General features: G+C 39.7%; 1 protein-coding gene across 1 annotated transcript in view; it reads right to left on the bottom strand.

Annotated features, from left to right (window-relative positions):
• Positions 1-3,304: 3,304 nt before the first annotated feature.
• LOC306744535 (mannosyl-oligosaccharide 1,2-alpha-mannosidase IA) overlaps positions 3,305-20,953 on the bottom strand; it is a gene marked incomplete at its 5' end in the record, with an annotated part of 167,552 nt that continues 149,903 nt past the window's right edge. The window contains 7 exons of the mRNA XM_079227195.1: positions 3,305-4,837; positions 6,411-6,526; positions 7,831-8,003; positions 12,625-12,844; positions 16,833-16,948; positions 18,503-18,596; positions 18,713-18,836. Of these exons, the coding sequence (XP_079083321.1) occupies positions 4,696-4,837; positions 6,411-6,526; positions 7,831-8,003; positions 12,625-12,844; positions 16,833-16,948; positions 18,503-18,596; positions 18,713-18,836 (985 nt within the window). The 3' untranslated portion in view covers positions 3,305-4,695. The remainder of the gene's footprint in view (positions 4,838-6,410; positions 6,527-7,830; positions 8,004-12,624; positions 12,845-16,832; positions 16,949-18,502; positions 18,597-18,712; positions 18,837-20,953) is intronic.

Below are 20,953 nucleotides of genomic sequence, written 5' to 3'. Positions count from 1 at the left end.
ACAGGGTGCTGTGCTGCTCCAATGTGTGCTTATGGAACATCCCGTTCTACTCCGCATTGCCAACACTTGAAGGTTTGCCAGGCCGGCCTCATCTGCTGCCCCGACATCTTGTTAGAACCCAAAAGGCAACACAACTGCCTAACCAGCTGCTAATACTTCTAAAAAATAACACAGACAGACTGTGGGTTAGAAGTAGGAGGGCTGAGAATTGACCGGTAGACGGTGTGCATGTACGTACAAACTGAACTGTCGGTTTGTTGTATTCGGCAGCTTCGTGCTTGAGGCCTCCTTTGTGAAGGTCACATCGGCGGTTTCTGCACAAAGCAAGCAAGAGTTGATGGAGCTGCATTATTGGTACAAGGTCAATTTATTGCCGTTGTAAAGCAGGTCTGTGCAGCAAGATTACTCCAAGAAAATACAATACTATAATTTATGGTGGAAGGTTGAGGATGAATTTAGGAGTCTCATAACCTGATGAAAGAAGCTGCTCTGAAAGTGTGTCAGTACAGCAACTAATACTTCTGTAGCCAGCGTGAACACCCTGTGGCTAGGATGCATATTGCAATTTAATATCCTTTGGGCTCTCCACCAATATCCCTGATGCTCTTTAGATTGGTCCCAATGATGGTTTGGGCAGTTTTAGTCACTCGCTTGTAATCGCATGTAAGCTTGTAATGGTTCCAATCAGGATGCTTTCTATTGCTTCTCTGTGAAGGTGTTGTCTTCTTTTTTCACCAGGATGGAGATGTGTGATTATCATGTCAGGTTGTTGGATACATACAAAAATTCAATAAAAAAAAATTCCATTGCTTTCCAGATTATAAGCGGTTTTCTAAACTTCACATTTGAGTTGCGGACTATTCACAACAGCACCACCAGTGGCAGAAGGCCTTACTAGAAATAACCAGGTTTTCTATGGCAATATAAGAGAAAAGCCCACAACAATATTGGTGATAGTAAACTATTGTATTTCATTTAAAAATGTTCACCCCTACCACTGAAATATATCACACCGTGTCACCTTTATTTGCCACTACCTTTCCAAAGATGTAGCGTGAACTCTGTAAATATACCTTAAACGATATTCTGTTAGTATGAAACAATAACATGTTACAATTTATTGTAACTGCCAAAGTGGTATACTTTGACGAACTGTAAATATGAGCTGTAATGTGAATTGAGTTGGTACTTCAAAGACCATCTATGTTTTGAAAAAGTCCAAAAGATCTCTACTGCAAGCTAATGACAACAATAATTGAAAATGCGTGTGATACTGAGTGATAAATAGCTGTATTTTAAAAGCCCCCTTATGCTGATTTCACCGTCTCAACAGTGTGATTGTTCTGTAGTGGCCCATCCTCTTTGTCAATTAAGTGTTCAAATGTTCAAAGGCATTGAGGTACCTCCTGAGTGGAGTGGTAATTTAACCCAGAATCCCGATTAAAGCTAAAACTAATTGTTATGTGTCCCACTGTTGTGAATATTAATTTGTCTGACACACCATTTACTGCTTTGTGCAGATATTTACAGCTTTGAAGATGCCATGAATTGTTCGAATATTTTCTTGTACAGTCTGTGAAATATCTCACTGTCCCACTGAGGTACTACTTTAACTTAAGTATAGACTTTTATTGTGGCCTTGACCAATCGTACACATTGCCTTTTTTTATATCCGTCTTCATTGCATGGAGGTTAAAATAGTGGATAGCAACCACAGTGAGGTTTCTGGATTTTCTGAGAAAATTGTTTCTGGTAAGGAACATAGTACTGTATTTATTGTAAGTCAAACAAGGTTAATTTATTTAGTCATAAAAAAGTAATCGTATAGTATGGCATCGAGTCATAATATGTCATACTATATAACGTTTAAAGTATGTCCAAAGAGTTATAAAAATACATATGACAGTGTCTAAAACAATAATATTATAGTATTAATAAGAGTATGTCGAAAAATATAGTATGGCTTGTCAAAAAGACCTCATAAAAAAGTTAGTCGAGAAAGCGTAAATAAAGTCATAGTACAGAATGTAAAAAAAAATATATCTAAAAAAATTATAAAAAGCCATGAAGGTGGGTCTAAAACAAACTCATAGTATAATAGTAGGTCATATCAAGGTCATGACAATGTATCGGCGATAGCGATACATTGAACAACATTCAAAATACATCATCATAGTGCATTGGACTTTAAAAACGTACACGGCTTAGCTCCAATATTTTTCGGCTAAGCTTGAAAACTACGTTTTGAATGTTGTTCCTTTGTCCTTCATCAGTGGGCAGTTGAAACCGTGAGTAGGTGGAGTAGAAAGTGTTTTGAAATGAAGTAATACTTGAACCAGATCTCCATGACGTGCCTATTATTCCCTGTAAAGCTGCTGCCCTGGTTGGGACAGCTGGAGGACGACTGTGGCAGAGAGATAGCGCTTCTCTTCCCCCTCCGTTACACATTGACGGAAGGTCTTGCCGAGCCAGACAGCGGTCCCACAGACACAGACGTGTCGTCTGGGCTTCTGCCGCCTTGGCCGACTCCACAGACTGTGGAGGGGGAGAGGATTATCTCTCGCGTTTGTCCTTCACTATCAGTCTCCGGTGCATTCAAATAGACTGTGATCCTCCCATTTATGTCTCCAGGCGAGCTCATGTGTACAACTTATGCCCTTCTTTTAATTATCACACCTTTGCTTCAGGGAAGAATAGTCCTGGACTGCATGCCTCAATGTCGGTAACATTTGCCCTTAGAATTTAAACATAAAACACCTTCATATTAGTCCTTCTTTTAAGGTGATGATAACTAGATTCATGACATTTGACTGTTAAATGTCAATCCTGTCAATAATTAATGCTGATTATATTGAAAGCAAATGCAAAATCACTTCAAGCTATCACATTGAAATTAGGAGTCAGATGGCAGCAGCTAGAGTCAAATCATTTGGAGAGGAAGGTATTACATTTGGCTTTGTTGGGCTGACACCATGAGAGAGGTGCAATAGTTAAACCTCATTAGTCATTTTCTCATTGTGATTGCTGGAACTTTCCACAACCCTGAGACATCCCCCTTCAATTAAATCTGTAATGAGCTTCCTGGAAGCAAATACCAAAACAAACGTAAGCAGCACAAAAGTAGTTTCTTTCCTTTTTGTGAGTCACTGCATGTTTCCTTCTAAATTAATGTGGCAACCTGCTGTAAAATAATTTTAAAAAGGGTATCGTTTTTTTTGCTTCTTTTACTTTCTATCTAATTGGTAAGGAAACAAGGCTGATAAAAAAAACAAAAAACACACACAACAACTAGGATTGTTTTAAATGTACAAAGTTGCACAGGTCTTTTTATCAGTATTTGAAAATATCCAACAATGAAAGTTAAATCAAACAGTAAGAATAAGTAATAATAATTAATATCAGCGATAACTAGGCTTAAAAGTCAGAATATTTTAGTTTTTTTTTCTTCTTTTTTTTACTGAAACACCTGAGGGAAGCAAATCAAAAGAGAATCCAGAAAAGAAAATAACCACTGAAGTTCATAAAAGAAAAAAGAAAAGATCACAAATTAAAATCAAGACAAGCTCAAACAGGGGTCATTCACTTCATCTGTATGTACAGCACATTCGCTCCACAACTGTGCGGGACAGCCGTGATGAATAGAACAGTGATGGAAATGAAATCTCTCCACTCCCGGGCTCACAGCCTTTAACGTCAGTATTGGCAGCTGTATGGATTCACATATAAAGGCAGGGTGAAGTAGAATAACTACAACAGAAACAGGAAAACCCATTTGGAGCTGGCGCAAATGTGTTCTTTTCCCTTAATGCATGTATTACAGCCACAGAACGGACAGGACTCCATTTGTTACTTTGATTTGAAAGGCTGAGAGGACTGAGAAAGCTTTGTTCTATTCACAAAATAACCCACGCATACAATGGAAACTCAACCCAACATAATTATTTGTTTAATTGTCCCTGGATGCATAAGACACTGCCACTTTCCTGACACCTCTGAACCTTTAAGAAATTCATTCAAGCTTGTTTCAGTAAGAAACATGACATCAACATTGGTTTGGAGGTGAATTTGAGAATCACATGTTTGTGTTTGTCTGTACATTAATCAATATTCATTACAATTCAAGCCTCGTTGTAAATTTTTACTTTCAGTCAAAACTCACCAAAAACACATTACTGGAAAGAGGGAAATAGAAATGCAAAGAAACCTTTGGTCAAAGAGTGTACTCACAAAGGAAAAGATGCAATGACAATATAAGGAAATCATTCATCACTTAAGATTAACGAAACAACAAACTCAAAGAGCAAAACTCAAGTGGTCTTCAATACGTTTCTCTCTCTTTCTAACAATATGGCCCATAGTTCAACCCTCCTCCCACTACATTTGGGTCTGCAAGTTATACTGGTTTCCTCACGGAGGAAAAAAGGAAAGAAAAAGGTGCTCTTTTCATGAAAGTCATGTTTGTCTTGATTGTTCACAAAAAAAGAATTGCCAGCAGGCAGTAACCCCGGCAAAAGGATATACAATCACAGCGTAAAACGACGGCGTCCTTTACTTGAAAGGAATTGAGAGTCAATAACACGCTCCTGAAAAGACTCTGAACCTGCATTTAATTGGTGTTTGCCATATTGGTGTGTGACTGTGTGAACACATGAACTGTGCAAATGCGTCTGTCTCGGTTGTTGGTCGTGTTCAGCCTCATTTGGAGACCGTCTTATCCTGTGTCGCTTCGTCCTGCAGGCAGCTCTTGCGGATGATGGGCAGCGGATGGGCTTCTGTATTAAAGACCCAGTCCTCCAGTGGGAGAAGGTCGTCATCAGAGAAGAGCAGGTACAGATACCTGAGCAGACAGGAAGACATATTTCACAGTTTACTTTAATCCAAACCTCGGTTCGTTCAATACTTTACTTCTGCTTTCTGTGGTTCCAACAAATCCATCAGAGTGACACGTCTTCACTCGTCTTCACTTAAACTTTCATTCATATAATGTCAATAGTTTCAGCTCATCAACCATATTATTGTGAATAGGACCTTCGCTATATGGGTCAAGTACATGTTCATGTCTTTGGCATGTACAGTATATTCACAACCAAGTTTCTAATCAGCTTGTTTTACTGTTGTATATGCACTTTGAGCTAATACAGTTAAAATATCTGAGCCATATGGTTTGAGGTGGAGGGGAAACCTAATTACTGTCCTGCTGCATGAATATGTGGATCAGTGTAATTATGCTGACCAATTTCTTGTGTAACCTGATTACTCTGACCATACTGCCCCAAGTAAAAAATGTTGACAAACAACCTTCCTCAACAGGATTGTTCAAGTCGAAAAAACAAACAAATCTTCTCAAGATAAAGTCTTGAGAATCCATTACAGCTGTTTTTATTATCTTCACATTTAAAGAAGAATAAGGATAGACACATTCTATATTTATCTCATAGCCAAACTCAAAAACAAAACAACAATGAATTGATTCTACTAACAAGTATTGTGTGTGTGTGTGTGTGTGTGTGTGTGTGTGTGTGTGTGTGTGTGTGTGTGTGTGTGTGTGTGTGTGTGTGTGTGTGTGTAGCTATAGCCTAATATACCCGGTGACATGTTTCATCATTAGATTGAAGATGACAATCCCTCCCATTTGTTTGAGCCAGCCTCTTAATTTTGTGCACCAGATTTTGATGCATTGCACTTTAAAATGAACAGAATTTAGGGTTTATATAAATGGCTGCAAGAAAACAATTGCAGTGTCATTTTTTCCCAATGCAGACCTGGAGACGTCATCGCTAATTAATTTGAATAAATCTTAGTGGTTGTGTCTGTTGCAACGAGTGAGAGAGGGACCCAGTCCCAGCCGTGAACTGCGAGTACTCTGAGCAGCAATGAAGTACAATAAAATATATTCCGATCCCGGGCGGCCCCTCCATGTGGAGTTTCCTAAATTCTCAGCTTAGGTTAATTGTAAAATTGCCCGTAAGTGTGAATGGTTGTCTGTCTCTAAATGTGCCCTGCGATACACTGGCGACATGTCCAGGTAATCCTGCTTTCGCCCAAAGTCAGCTGGGATCGGCTCCAGCCTCCCTGTGACCCCGATGGTCACTAAATGTGTTGCTAGCAGTCGGCTCTCAGGAAGACGGAAAGCATTTCTGATTACAATAATTAATAAAACAATAAAACCACTTGGAAAAGTGTACAAGTACGAAAGTATTAGCATTAGAATGAACTCAAAGCACCAAAAGTAAAAGTCACCATTTTGCAGAATGGCCCCTAAACACTGAATTAGATAACAGATAAAAAGGTACAGATCCATTCCCAGCATTAAGAATTTTACCCTATTATTATTTTTATCTATGATGGATCATGCATGTAGATTCTTATTTTGTTTGCCACAAGAGATGTCGTGAGGAAACAGGACTTACTTGAGTGTCTCTGAGAGGAAGAAGCTCTGCTGCATGTTATCGTGGCTGGCTGTCAGGGTGTAAACATCACGGATCCCGGAGAAGCCAGACTCCACTCTGCAGTGTTGCTCCAGGGCCTGACAGGAAGAGGGCACGTTACAATGCAAAACATCTTCAAAAACCTTATCCCCTCCCAGAAAGAACAAGGTAAAGACCACTTCTCGCAGTTGCCAGCTTGATTACACAAACTGAATCAATACTACTTCATTCATTTATTCATGTATATTTATTCACCAACTCAATCAGCTCTCACAGAATTGTCTTTTGTCTTCTGCACTGTTGGAGGACCATCTATCCTACAAACTGTAGAGAGGAAACCATACTAGCAAAACACTGTTCCTCTAATATATTATAGTGCAGCGACAGTAAATCCTTTACGCCAAAGCAGTGTGTCAATGTACACCTAAAGAAAGAGTAAAGGATGGAACATGTCAAGCCCTTCAGCCGGCTGCACAACTGAAGCCCAAGCAATGCTGAATCTGACAAGGGCTAATGGTGAGTGACTGAGCTAGCCAAGCGGATTAGCACATTATTACCCCTGCTACAAAGGACTGGCTTATATGTGCTAATTAACAAAGACCCCAATGTGTTAATGCTTGATGTTCCTGAAGGGAAGTGTTGTGCGCCACTTTCAACCTTTGTGCCCGATAATTAAAGGCCCGTCAAACTCGTCAGCCTGATCTCTCCACTTCTGTGCACACTAAATTAATGCTAAATCTATCATGCCAGCCCGCTACAGTTTACTCCGGCTAATGTCCTGTCTATTGCCACTTTAATAATGGTGCTCCCTACACAACCTTCACCTCCTGCCAGTGGAGATTGCTTGATCTACAAGCTAATGTATAGTGCCGCACAATATCAAGGAAGCTGGCTAGGGGTAATTGAGGGTGTTAAAGGGGCTTGACATAATAGGTGAGTACAATTTATAAAATCAGAGTGCAAGCTACTCCTGAGAGAGAAGTCTAGGGTATAACCCACTTAAAAATAAGGTGGAATTGTGAAACTAGTCTTTTTACCACACTGGTCTAAATAAATGACAATATTTCTTTCTGGTGGTTCCATCAGAAGACAACTCCCAGCCTTACAGAGGCAAACAGGTACTGACTATTCAGATATTGTTAGCATGTACATTTCTAGTTGTGGAATAAAAGATGACATCCACTTTATCAAATGTAATTACCAGAGATAAAAAAGATTTTCTATTTGGGCCAATACGGTATGACATAATAAACACGAATAAGAATGAACATAACTAAGAAAGATGAATGTGGGGTTTACGGAAAGCTTTGCCAACAGTACCAGTATGATACAATGTCTGTGTTTAAATGATGAAAAAAAAGGTAAAATACATTTTCGTCATCTCGCGGTTGGAGAATCTCACCTCAACAGCTTCCCAGCCCCACTCTCTGTACTTGGGGTCGTGGGTCAGTCTCCACATGTACATGTAACTCTCGATGACTTCTGGTCGCAGGATGTAATATCGGTCGCTCAGCCTGGTTGCGGTTGCTTCTCCTCCGCCGTCAAATCTGAACGCCTCGGGTCCCAGTTTGGTGGCTGACAGAGGCAAAGAAAAACATAACAGAAGAATGTTTTTTAAATTCAATTTCTGAATCAAAAAATACGAGCACACTGAATATTTTTCTTCCTTTTTTACAGAAGAACAAAACATCACAGTGCGAAAAGACCATTCAATTATTGTTAGTTTAAAAAATAGAAGGGCTCAAGGTTAAACAAATAGGCCCGCTCCAGCTTTCCAGATGGTGTGTTGGCTTCTCTCTTTCTTCCTTCTTACTCTTCCCCATTCTTCCTTGATATTTATATCACAATTCAATGCTGCATAGCAAATAGATTCTATTCATGATACCGCACAAAAGAATCTATTCTTGCCGTGGCCAGGACAGAAGCATCGGCATAGCAACGTCTCAGAAACATGTTTGAAGTCGAAGGTGTATTATGAAGAGACTGACATTTTGTATCGGCTTATCGATTTGCTCAGATATATATTTTTCTCTTGCTTATCATTTGTGATTTTAGCCACCCGCTGTGTAGCGGCTTGGCAAATTAGGCCGTGTTGGAGAAAGCAGGTTATCTGTGAAACTACTCTGATACGACCGCATCCGCTACTATTACGGCAACGTGGCATTAACCTCTCGTCAGTCGAGCCTAATAAGCAGCCCAGCTGCAACGATAACCTGATGCACAAACAGGTTAAATCCATCATTTATCACCACCTGCAGTACGTCAAACAGGCCCAAACACACTGTCGGCTTTTTCACACCTGGAAGTCTAAACCAAGGTCCATGTTTTTGTTACATTCGACACATTTAATCTGTTTAGTTTTGGTTTTAAATTGCAAATATGCGAGTCAACTAAATAACTAGATATGAAAAATCTACGTCTGGTCGCGATCGCCTACATGAACTGTGTCTCTCGTCCTCTCATGTTCTTCCCCCAGAATTGTTTACATCTATGTTTACTAGCCTAACTTTTCTTCTTCTCTGCATTGCTACTTTTCTTAGTCAGACACCGTGCCACATTCTGTATTGAGCTGTTGTCAAATGAGTTACACCTCCACTGCACCAACTTAGCCAGCACAACCTCATGCAACAACAACTATGCCACACCTGTCCCTCCACAGCTCAGGGCCTCTCATCTCCGACTGAAACACTTTTCATGACATAAATCTGATTCCTAATCCCACTTCCTGCCTCCTGACAGCCTGTTTTGAATTTGTGATTAGAATGCTGATGCTAATTCAACAGAGAGGATCATCGGTAACTCACAGCGCAGACAACACACTTGATTTTTCCACATGTTCATCGGAGGAATAGTACGCCTAATAATAATCCTGTTTTCTCTGCATTATGTTTTGATGCTTTTGATGGTTTTATGTGAAGCACTTTGAATCGCCTTCTTGTTGAAATAAACTAAAGTAAAAACTTGCCTTGCCTGTGTCAAACGCAATTTAGAAGGTTGAATTTTTTTAACCCGCTTTGGGAACTGAATAGCAACCTTTTACGGCAAAATACATTTTGGTATGTATGGATGTTGTATTTATGATGTATGATGTATCATTATATCATTGTATCTTTTTACCAACCAGTTTCCTAACCCATCTGCTTTTTGTACATGAGTACATATCCTCGGGCAAAATCCAGCCTGCTGATTTCTGTTAATTCCCCGCTGATCATTAATGATTACAGATCAAATACCTTAGATATTTTTGAACATTAGTTAGAATAAGAGATGATGGCTCTAAGTGATGTTAGTCTTTAACATGTACTCTATTATACATCAGCTCATAGTAGAAAAGCACAAAGCTAAGCATTACAATTCTATTACCACCTTTTCTCTGAAACCAATAACATTGTCCTGCTGCTTCCCATGAGACCTCCATATTCCAGCATCGGTCTGTTGCTGTGAAGGTGGCAGATATCCAGGAGCAGCAGCAGGAGGAGAGTCTTCAAGGTATCATTATGTAAGTCAAAGCTAAATAGCAGCCACTTTACGCACATGCAATAGCAAATCTTCTCTCTCTCTCTCTCTGCTGCAGATCACTAATCCAACAGCTGCTGAGCACCATCCAGTCCCTTTTAATGAGTGAAGAGAAACCTGGTGGATGACTATGAAAGAGAAGCCTTTTGAGTCTGCAGATCAAAAGTATTCAAAGCGTATCAAGGAACCTGTTATGTGATGAGTCACGTTATCTTACTGGAGAAGCGAAGGCGAGTGAACACTTGAGGATGAATCCTTACAGCCCACCCAACAGTGGAGGGGGGTGAAAAAAGAAGCTTGAAATTAGCAAAGGAGATTATTGTCAGGGCCAAGACAGATGCCAGGGAGGAGTAGAGATCAAACAACAGCCTTTCCAAAAAATGAAGTCAGGCTTGTTGCTGGCACCTGATTCTCCTTTTTCATTCTCTATTGCATTTTTCTCCTGGGTATGTCGATGGCAACTCCTCTACTCTCCCTCATTTATAGATTGGAGCCGCAGTAAATTTGCCTGTGGACTCAGTTTTTATAATTCTTCAATACTGTATCTCCATTTTCTCTCTCCGTCTCTTTTGTTTTCATTCTTCCTGCTGATTTATAATAAAATGTGATTATCAGTATCTAACACACTTACAGACACCTCCATGTCTGCTGCTGCTGCCTACAGCTGTGCGACGTTGGAGAATAATCAAGGACTTAAATTTTCCGCCTCTCATTATTAGGTCTGTTGTCTCTCTGGTGAGGTGAAGCCACTGAGCGTGATTCTCATTTTGAGTCAGGGCAAAATTGAAACACCAGAGGCCTTTTTAATTTACAATATCGCTCTCTGAATGCCGCTATAACCTCTCTTAAGAGAGACAGATAAAGTGAACCACAACAGTGATCGAGCATCATCTTATTTCTTATAATAGCCAATTAATTGGATCCAAAGAGTAAGAACAACAAGTAATTATTATTATTAAACAAATAATTAAACATGAATTTACTACTCAACCAGAAGATCTCTCATTGGAATTCAGCAACCTGGCCTGAATGTCTTGTCGGGTTCAGAATGTGTTTTTTTCATAAGGCGTTGGTCTAGGGTTTGGATTATTTTCAAATGTAGTTTAATAAGAAAATGATTTCTGTCTTTCTGACTCAGCCAATAATCCAAGGTGATGTGAGTCATGTTTTGCAAGTAAAAACACCAACTTAATCCACAAACCAACAAGGTGGAAAGCATTATTTTGAGATGCTATAATGCAAAGCAAGCATATAACCTCGTCTTTGAAGAATAAATAAACCGGGTACGGCTGGATTCAGGTCTTTGTTTTATTTTGGTTCCATTTCTAACACTTAAAACTAAATGGTAGAGAAAAAAAGTATTGAATCTTGAATCCTAAGCATGTGTAGAAATGTGTATAATCTTGAAAAAAATATAATATACGACTACAAGCAATGTGTCAAAGTAAAACAAAATATACATCTTTCAATATGACATAGTAGATTTATATCTCAATCAAAATGAGCAGCGATAGTAATTCATCTGCTACCCTTCTCCTGTACGACGTTGAGCCTCCTGACCAATGTTCCCTCAAATTTTTTTCAGCACTGAGCACATTTTTTTTTTCTGAGCGCACATTACAGCACTGTGAGCAATTCGCAACCACGCGACCTGCCGGAAATGACCACAAGCCTGTGTTAGCCATAGGGGATTCAAAGAGATGACAGCAAATGCATCAATATGTATACAATATTGATATTTATTCAAAATCCTTATAATGGCTGGACTTTGGGAACATTTTAATGATGGTGTTTTACCAGTCAGTTTAGTTGAACTTAAAGGATCTTTGTTGAACTTCAATAAGGGGAGGTTATGACTGGTTCACTGGTTATGACTGATAATGATATATATAAAAAAATAAAAGTATCAAAGGTGTGTAAGGTGTGTAGTCATTTCTCAGCAGGTACAACATTTAAGTGGAACTTCATTGAAAGAAAAATGCTAATGCAGTGCTTAACAATAATTATAGGCCTATTAAATTGACATGGTTTCATTTTTCCTAAAGGTAGCCTATATAAACAATTTAATAACTTCATATTTAAATATGTTTGAAAGTTTCATCCTACCTGTGTCAGTTTGGACTATTTCATCTAGCCACTCATGTTTGAACGTTAGGCAGATCTTTTTCTGGGGCACCTGCTCTGCCTTTCTTTTCGCCATGGTAGCCTATAACTGCTGGAGCAAGGCCCGCCAAGAGGAGCCTAAACAGCGCCGGCCAGAGCTCAGGTGGCGCTCTGGTCGAGCTTCACTCCTGGCGCTGGGGGGAGGACAGCGGGGGTGAGGGGTGCTAACGGAGGCAGAGCGCTAGCAGAGGTACAGAGAGCGCATGTCGAGAAACGGGACGCTGATTGGCCAAGAAGACTCGACACGTCACATCAAAGATCTTATTATTGTGGAGATGGCTCACTCCTATCTCAGAAACACTGGCGCAAAAAAGATTTTTAACCCCTAAAAAAAAATCGTTTGTGCGGTCTGAAAAATGTGCGCGGTCTGAAAAATCTATTACGCGGCCACTTCGACTGGCCTGCGCGACCGCGCACGCGCGCATCTTAGAGGGAACACTGCTCCTGACCTGAGCGATAGTCCAGCCTCTCAGAGCTAGAAGTGCCCCTCTTCAGCATTCCTGACACTTCCACTCACCTGAGCGAGTGTAGCTCTCGTGGCATGTGTGTGTGATCTCAGCAGCCAGGTCCAGGAAGTGTTGTCTCTTCTCCGGCGCTCCATCGTCAGCCCCGATGCCGATCATGCCCCCGGAGAAGCAGGCCAGGTGGCCCATCTTGTGGTCCAGGATCCCTCCCCTCCACTCGGCCATGTAGGTGAGACCACCGGGGGACTTCTGCACCAGATTGGCTTCAATCGCCTGCAGCAACACAAGGTCAGGAGTATTTAAACCAGCATTAACTTGAGGTTACAGCATGTGTAGTTTACTGTGAACTGAATATGATTAGTAGTAGTTTTGTTGATGACGCAACGGTGGTAGCATGTGCTCAATGAACCCAACAAATAACCACCAAAACCACCAAGGCCATGCACAACACAAAAACAAGTTTTGATCTGACAGATGCAACTTCCCAAGTTATATCTATAGATATTGTTTTCTATAAAATGTCTGAATATGTGGGTACTCCTCAAACAGGGAGATGAGTCCAACATGGCTGCTACTGTAAACGTCTGAATGTATATGTTAAATTATATAAATATCTTGCGTAACAGTCAAACCTCTGAGGGATTTGATCTTATAGCCTAAAGAGGACAGCACAAATTATTTAATAAATGATACAAATAAAAAATAAAAAACGATGGACGAGGCAGAACAAAAATCAAGTTTTTAAAATGTCACTTTATGTTTTATAAGAAATAATATAACAGAAGGACATCTCATTTGAACAATGCATCGTTCTCTCTCTCGTCCTCTTCTCATCTATTCTGTGCTCATTTTGCATTTGAATACAGCATTGTGTTATTCAGCAGCAACACCCCACAAAGTGTAAGAGAGAAAAAGAGTAAATTCCCTCTCTAATCTCAGATCCAATCATTCATCTGATTTTGGAACAGCTCTTTTAGGATGTGCTTGGAAAAACAATACATCCTCTTTTAGATGTATATGTGAAGGGCATTTGATTTGTGGAGTGGGACATTTCAATCGCAAATTACTGGATGGTGACAATCAGTATGTAGTTTTTTTATCCTGCTAACACATTCCCTCCTACCACATGAGAGAAATATTTCATGCTAAATGAGGGTTGATAAAGATGAAACCGGCTGAGGACAAAACACACATGTGTATTCTATGAAAGCTTATAAATGCCATGTTCTCAGAAAAAAAACATTCTTGAGGGCTTATAATGTACTGCTAATTAGCTGTTGTTAGCAGTAATCATGGCATAGTCTAATTGGAAAATGATCTCTCATTCAACACTGTTTTAATTAGTAATCTACTTTTATTTGAATGCCAAAGATAATGAGTTGTGCTGCGCCTTCACCTCAGAGCTCTGTACAAACACACAGTATATAACTTAATCTGATAGCACGGGGGTTCCTGGCCATTTAAATCCCAGGTCCCAGGAGAGAAGGACAGTCTGTAATTAGCAGTTATGCCTCTGGCTTGACCCTCTGATGAGAACTGAGGAAATCTCAATGGCAATTTTAAGTTATTGTCTGTGGTACAGTAATTGTAGCCAGATGGAATGTGCTTTACTCTGACTTTATCTCCATTAAAGACCAAAACAGATGGATTCCGGTGTTTTTTTTATGTATGTATATATTGTGCAGTGTTTATTTCTGCAGGTAGTGCAGACAGTCCGTTGCCGTCTATTCACATTATGCAGTGCCAGGAAGCTTTCCTTTTCGATATCATCTTTATGCCTTTGCCCTATGACCTTTGCACTGAGAGCATCTCTGTCACAAAAGTACTCCCGCTGTATATAATCACGGTACGGTGCTTTGAATAAAAGCATCCATTACAGCCCTACATCCGCTTCTGAATAGGATCCACTGGGTGTCAAAGGAGAGAGAATCATCTAAACATCTGGGCGTAAAAAAGGTGACAAGAGGACACTTTGCTTTGCACTATCACATCCTTATTTCTTTAAGTGCAGTCTAGACACTTTCAGACATACACATTAGTATGTAAATGTATTGGCATTTTAAAACATAGGTCCAATTTCCTAATTGGCGCCAGGCATCACTTTTGCTTAAAAGTCACGACAGCACTGTACAAGGCTGAATTGTATGCCGTCATATAAACGCAAAGACCACAGCAGCACAAGATTTAATATGCCCAAAGAGTGATTAAAGGCATGGCCTTTTTCCCTTTCCCCCCTCGATGTGGCTTAAAAACAATGCCAGCAGTAACGTTCCATATTTTCAATATTCATCCATGCATTTCCATGGATGAACAAACATCAGCAGAGCTCTATACCAGTGTTTTTCAACCTTTTTTGAGCCGCGGCACATTTTCTACAATGAAAAAAATCCCGCGGCACACCAACAACCCAAAAAGTTACAGAATGTCACAGTATTCAGTGTTTCCCGTAGGTTTACAGCTTTAGGGGGAAGCGACTGACGGACATACTACATTGTGGCACCTCACAGTACTACAAAGTAATACTTCACAGTACTAGTGACTCCATCTGTGCTTTTATAAATAATAGAACATTGAAATCACTTTCAATTAAACCAGATTGCTCCATCAGATAAAAACAAATGTGTTATCACTTTGTTAGAAAAATGAAAATAAAGTTATATCCGTGCAAAAAATAACTAATATTTAGTTACAACTAAATAGCTTATTGTGGAAAACAACAAGCTATTTTTTTGCAAAACAGAGTGAGTGCAGATGTGTGAGCATAACGTATCATTAATAGTGGCTGCAGTGAGCTGCTTTCCTCTACAACTCTTTTTAAAACGAGGTAGATTTGATACAGCCGTTCTCAATTCATGCTCCATGTTGAGCGACGCAACAGCAGAAAAGACAACCTCACGGAGATCTCATAAAGATCGGCTTTTGGCGAAATGACAAGAATCGGCGAGTCGTACATGCGCATGTGACCCATTAACGGCGTACGGTAAAATCAGCATTTCCTCTTGCGCCCCACCTGTAATACGCCCCAGTTTGATAAATACTGACTTAAAGGAAACATAGTGTTCATTTATTTGAATGATGACCACAAAGTGAGCAGGCTTTGTGTTTTGAGTGTGTTTTTCGGACTTTTGGAAGAATATTTCCAGAGCCTCAGAAACGTCAGAAACGTCATTGATGGAGCGCCAGGCTGCAGCCTGTTGGATGTTTGTCTTGACCTACAAATACCTTAACTGTTGGGCTTTAAACATGAGAGCTCATAGCTTAAAATAGTGATAACTTAAAGCAGCAAATCCCATTGTGAAAAGCACGCGACATATTTTTCGCCGCTCTCTCTGTCCACTGTGTGGAAAGAGTTGTAGACGCGACCCAGAAATTACAAGCTGTCGTGTACGATCAATAACATACGGCCGTTTAGTTTGTTTAATAGCAGAACAAGGTGCAGACCTGTTCTATAGGAAACTACTAGGCCAGCCACTATATTGCAGGCTCAGACGCTCAACAATGGAAAATTATTTGCGGCAGCTAAATAATATTTTTTTGGACCAATTAAGTGAAATTGGAAATTTTCTCACGGCACACCTGACGATCAGTGGTTGACAATCACTGCTCTATACACTCACATATACACACACACACACACACACACACACACACACACACACACACACACACACACACACACACAGGAACTATAAACCAACTTAATAGTGTGCCTCTCGCTGCTTGTGAGTGTGTCAGGTTTAATAAAACAGCCAGCTCTCTAATGTCAAATAATATAATTGATGAGACATTTTATTGGGGGATTCACTCTGTGACCCTCATCGATCAAGCTTCCAGCAGTCACGCTCAACAAGGTCATTAATTATGGCTTCAACTGCAAAATACTTGTTAAAAATCCATCTTTAATTAATGCAGCCTTTGTGAGGACAAAGAACACACTTCTACCTGGTCGTTGTGGCTTTTTTTGTTCAAGTCTGAACAAAGCCACGGGGAATATTGCAGTAAATGACTGTTATATGTCTTAATGAAAAAACACAATCACCTTCGCAGATGCATGAACTCAAACTTCCAACTATCCCTAAAAACTTTAAGCAACGTACCGGCTGTGCGTTCGCTGTTTTGCCTCACACCCCTGTTTGTGATGAGTGTAAAGCACTTTGTACACTTTCTTTGATTGCAGGCTTATGCAGATGAATGCACCTATTATCATTTCATCTAATGGAGCCATGCCTAAGCGTGAAATGTATGATTCAAATCTCCATACCTCCAGCGCGCCGTAGTACATTTTCTTTGCGTCCTCGTCCGTCTTGTCTGACATCAGATATGATTTGATCAGATACTCGTAGAAACTATCCCCGAGGCCTCCGATGGAAACGTGATCTAAGAATGGAAAATAGGACGGAAAAGGATCTGTATGAAAATATTCAGCAGGGTCATATACAGGTCTGTATTGAAGTTATCTGCAGGTCTTGAAAAACACTGAAAAAGCATTAAATACAGTTTGTGGGTACATTGGACTGTTCAGTCCATTCAGTCAGCACCGTCACTACTGCTAGCTACAGTAGCTCGGAAATTAATTGTCTCATAATAGGCAGGTGTTGATTTTGAGAAAAAACAAAATGTATGAATAAATCCTTTCATTGGTTAATATATCAATCCATTTAATGTCCCTTATCCAGATTGCAATAATTTAATGAGATATCCCATTGTAAATCGTATGCTGCTTGGAAGGACTCAATAAATATGATCTAATATCAAATAATTCTCGACCATATCGTTATGGTTTTCCATAATACTTTCACACTGGCCAGTATGATGAGGAAACAGGTATTAAATTGTGCCCTATGTGGTATTAAAAGGGTCCCAACAAGTCTTACTTTTAACTTTGCGAACCCTCGAGGAAACCCTTTCATTTTATTCACACTTCAATGTTAAAATCTCCTAAATAAACTGCTTTTTCTATATTTTCGCATTTCTGGTTAATTCGTGGCCCGCATGATCAAGTTACATGAACCCGCATGCTCTCCTTTCACTGATGGTAGAACATTTGTAATTATGTAAAAACACTTAAAGCATTTGAGTGGTAACTGTGAGGCCACGTTCACACTCATAAAGATGAATATGATATTGCATTGGAGGCGTGCATACTGCAAGTCTTCCTCCATCCACTTGTGCTCTTTGAATGCACAAACACGTTTGCTGACTCCCCCACAAGGTTATCACAGGGCTGCTGTGTTTGTCCTTGACATAGACAGAAGAGGGTGAGCTGGGAAGCCAAGATTTATTTCCCCCCCCTTTGTTGGAATACATATATACAGTTTCACTTCTATACAAACTCCCAAACAACAACTAGCCCCTGCAATCATCCAGATGACCACTGTTTCAGTCCCAGCGTCGTTTTATCGCATTATTATTTTTTTCAACTCCTTTCAGGTAGATCGGAAAGATCCAATTTCCTGAAGTAATTGAATACATTATAATTTTAATAACCCAGAGCAATGGGAGTATATAGCCATTGCTATGAGCCTGATATTAAAAATGAAAGGAAATAGACGGATGGGTGGGTGACATAGATGAGCAGCCATAAGAGCTTTGACACGTGAGGTGACTCAAGGTCTGTCAGTGGTGTGGAAGCTAAATGAAATGAAATGAGTCAGAAACGGGAAATGACATTCAATGAACTCAAAGTCGTTTACTCTTATCCCACATTGGGAAAACATGATTATTGTATACTTACTAGGTAACAAGAATGACCTTCCCTGGGCAGCTCAGAGTGATTTGTCCAGGTCATGTAAACCTTTTTATTCTAATAATAATGCAAGAATGCCATTGACCTTGTCCTTCATTGCAAATTAAACTCTACAACCCAAATGTACCCATAATCCTACAATAATCTCCAGAACGAAGGTGCCATACACAGCAAACAGTACTTACGTTGGACCCAGTTGCCGCTGACTGGACTGAGGAAGTTGGGGTACAGGCCGTGGGGTTTTTCAATCTTGTTCAATAGTTTTCTGATGTTCATCACCTGAAAAAGACACCAGGGTATAATGGATATCAGAATACTACACTCCCAATCCATGGTCAAACTTCAGTCGAATGTTCCTGCAAAGTAAAACTGGAAATATACTGTATAAATCAAACCTTCTCTGTGTAGATTGGATTCCTGGAGAGCTCCGTCAGATGGACAAATTCAAGATGAAGAGTCCCAAACTCAGCCAGGATGCTGCTCCCGGCTGAGGCCCAGCCCCAACTCCAACTGGTGCCACTGCAACAATCACCAAACAAGTAGACTAAGTCTCATGGCTGTTACACACCGGCATCTTTCAGGACCAACACTTTCATACGATTATTGCATATGTGCAGTTTATTTAGAACAATGAATCATCAGGTAACAGGTTCGATCAGCGTCCCTTCAAATTGTAGGTCAGCTGACACTGTGAGAAACACAGTAAGCAGACGTATGTTAGTTTTCTCTACAACTGGGAAAAAGGGGAACCTGGGGCTACATGATAATGATTAACAAGCCTATTGGTCAAGAGCACAGCTTACCTTTTATCTGTCATTAGTTTTGTGTGCTTTGTAACATAAACAGTAGGGAGTCCCTGATTTCAACAGATTTATCACAACCCTTTTTATTTATTTTTTTACACCCGAGTAAGGCATGAGTTACTTCTTGAAAGCAACCATGTTCACTCATTAAAATGTATGTTTTATAGTTACAAATATAATTACAGTATGTAGAGTTGACAATCTACAGGAGGAGAAGAAAAGTGTAGTAGTTTAAATCTGTAAATCTGAATTGAAAGGAATATGCAAAAAAAAAACTAACACCAAAAACTACAAAATAGATTATCTCACGCTGCATGTAATACTGTATGACAGCTGGTATGTTTTGACATTTCCAAAAATAAAATAAAATGTAAAATAATAGCACCAAAGGTGCATGAATGCAGTCCGTACTGTAGATCTAAAGGATTCATCTAAATGCAGCGCAATCTTCTGAGTTGCATCCTGCTACGTGTGATGTTCAAGTGAGACACGTGTTTTACAGGAAACTAGTCCTTCACATGATCCTCCTGTATCAGCAGCAGTATTACTTGTACCTTTAGAAGTGATTTTCTCTTGGTATTACATTGAACAATGTTACGGAAAGTCGCCCATTCAGAGCGCCTCTTTTCTTCTGTCTGTGCTTAATGCATCATAACAGACGGGTCTGATTTTTTTATTCCCTTTTCAGATGGAAATCAATAATCTAATCTAGTGCATCTCTCCAGAGACGTGTATAATGCATTCCATCCAAAGTGTATCGATCCATTTCAACATTCAGCTGTTGTCATTTGTGGTTTTCAGAGTTGGACCATGTATCATCCTCCTAAACGCACTCTTATTCAACTGTGTGCAACACCAATGCTCAAACAATTAGTCGAATAAACCATTAGCATTGGACGGAAAATGAATCCCGAACAATTTATATAGTTTCAGCTTCTAAAATGTGAATATTTTGTTGTTTTCTATGTACGACGTGATAGTAAATAAAATAAGTGATTATCCGCATCTACCAATAAAGCTAAGCTGCATTTTAGCTGTCGCCATCTTGGTTTTTGGCTGTTGCCTCTCTGCCTTTTGTAACCAGTAGTGACACAAGAGCATTGAGGTCAGTACAACTGACTGTTGAATAAAACATTTTAAGGCGGCAAAAAAGGTAACAATTAACTTTCATTAATTAAAAACACACTATAAAAAGGGTTAAAGCTGTGAGATGAAAGGGCAAACTCCCATACCGGACAACGGCCTTGTGTCAATCACAAGGACGCCACGCCTTAAAGCATACTCTGCTTCATGGTGTATTTGACTCTAAATGGGACCATAATTAACTAAATGAACATCATGCTGTATTGAAGAAAAACAAGTGATTGAGACCAAAAACTCATGTTTCCAATGTTTACTGAGGTAGAAAGTAGAGTCGAGACTTCTATACAATCAAACTTATTTTGCAACCCCTAATGGCCATTAGAAAGAATGCAAGTTTCAAGGACTTTGGCATTGGCTTCACTTTTCAGATCCTGCATTAACTTGAAACTTGCCAAATTCTGTGATTTTACTTTGTTAAGATGGCTTAAAAAGGTTAACAAAAAACTGTGAATATCAAGGTCAGAAACACATGAGACCATTCAATTTTTTTTCCTCAAGTCCGTGTGGGTAATATCACTCTGCAAATCTAATTCTCAGTTAATGTGTGGTCTCTGAGACGGTGCACTAATGCACGGCTGTGATTACTTGAGGCAGAATGTACCAGTGGAATGACTTTACATATCCTCTAATAGATGCTGGAGACATCCGGTAATGAATTGAACTGAATTTGTAAGAAGGGAATACGATGGA

The sequence above is a fragment of the Taurulus bubalis genome (genome assembly GCF_910589615.1).
Source record: "Taurulus bubalis genome assembly, chromosome: 12".
Taxonomy (NCBI): domain Eukaryota; kingdom Metazoa; phylum Chordata; class Actinopteri; order Perciformes; family Cottidae; genus Taurulus; species Taurulus bubalis.
The sequence above is the reverse complement of the archived record's forward strand: the minus strand, read 5'-3'. Positions and strand labels throughout refer to the sequence as shown.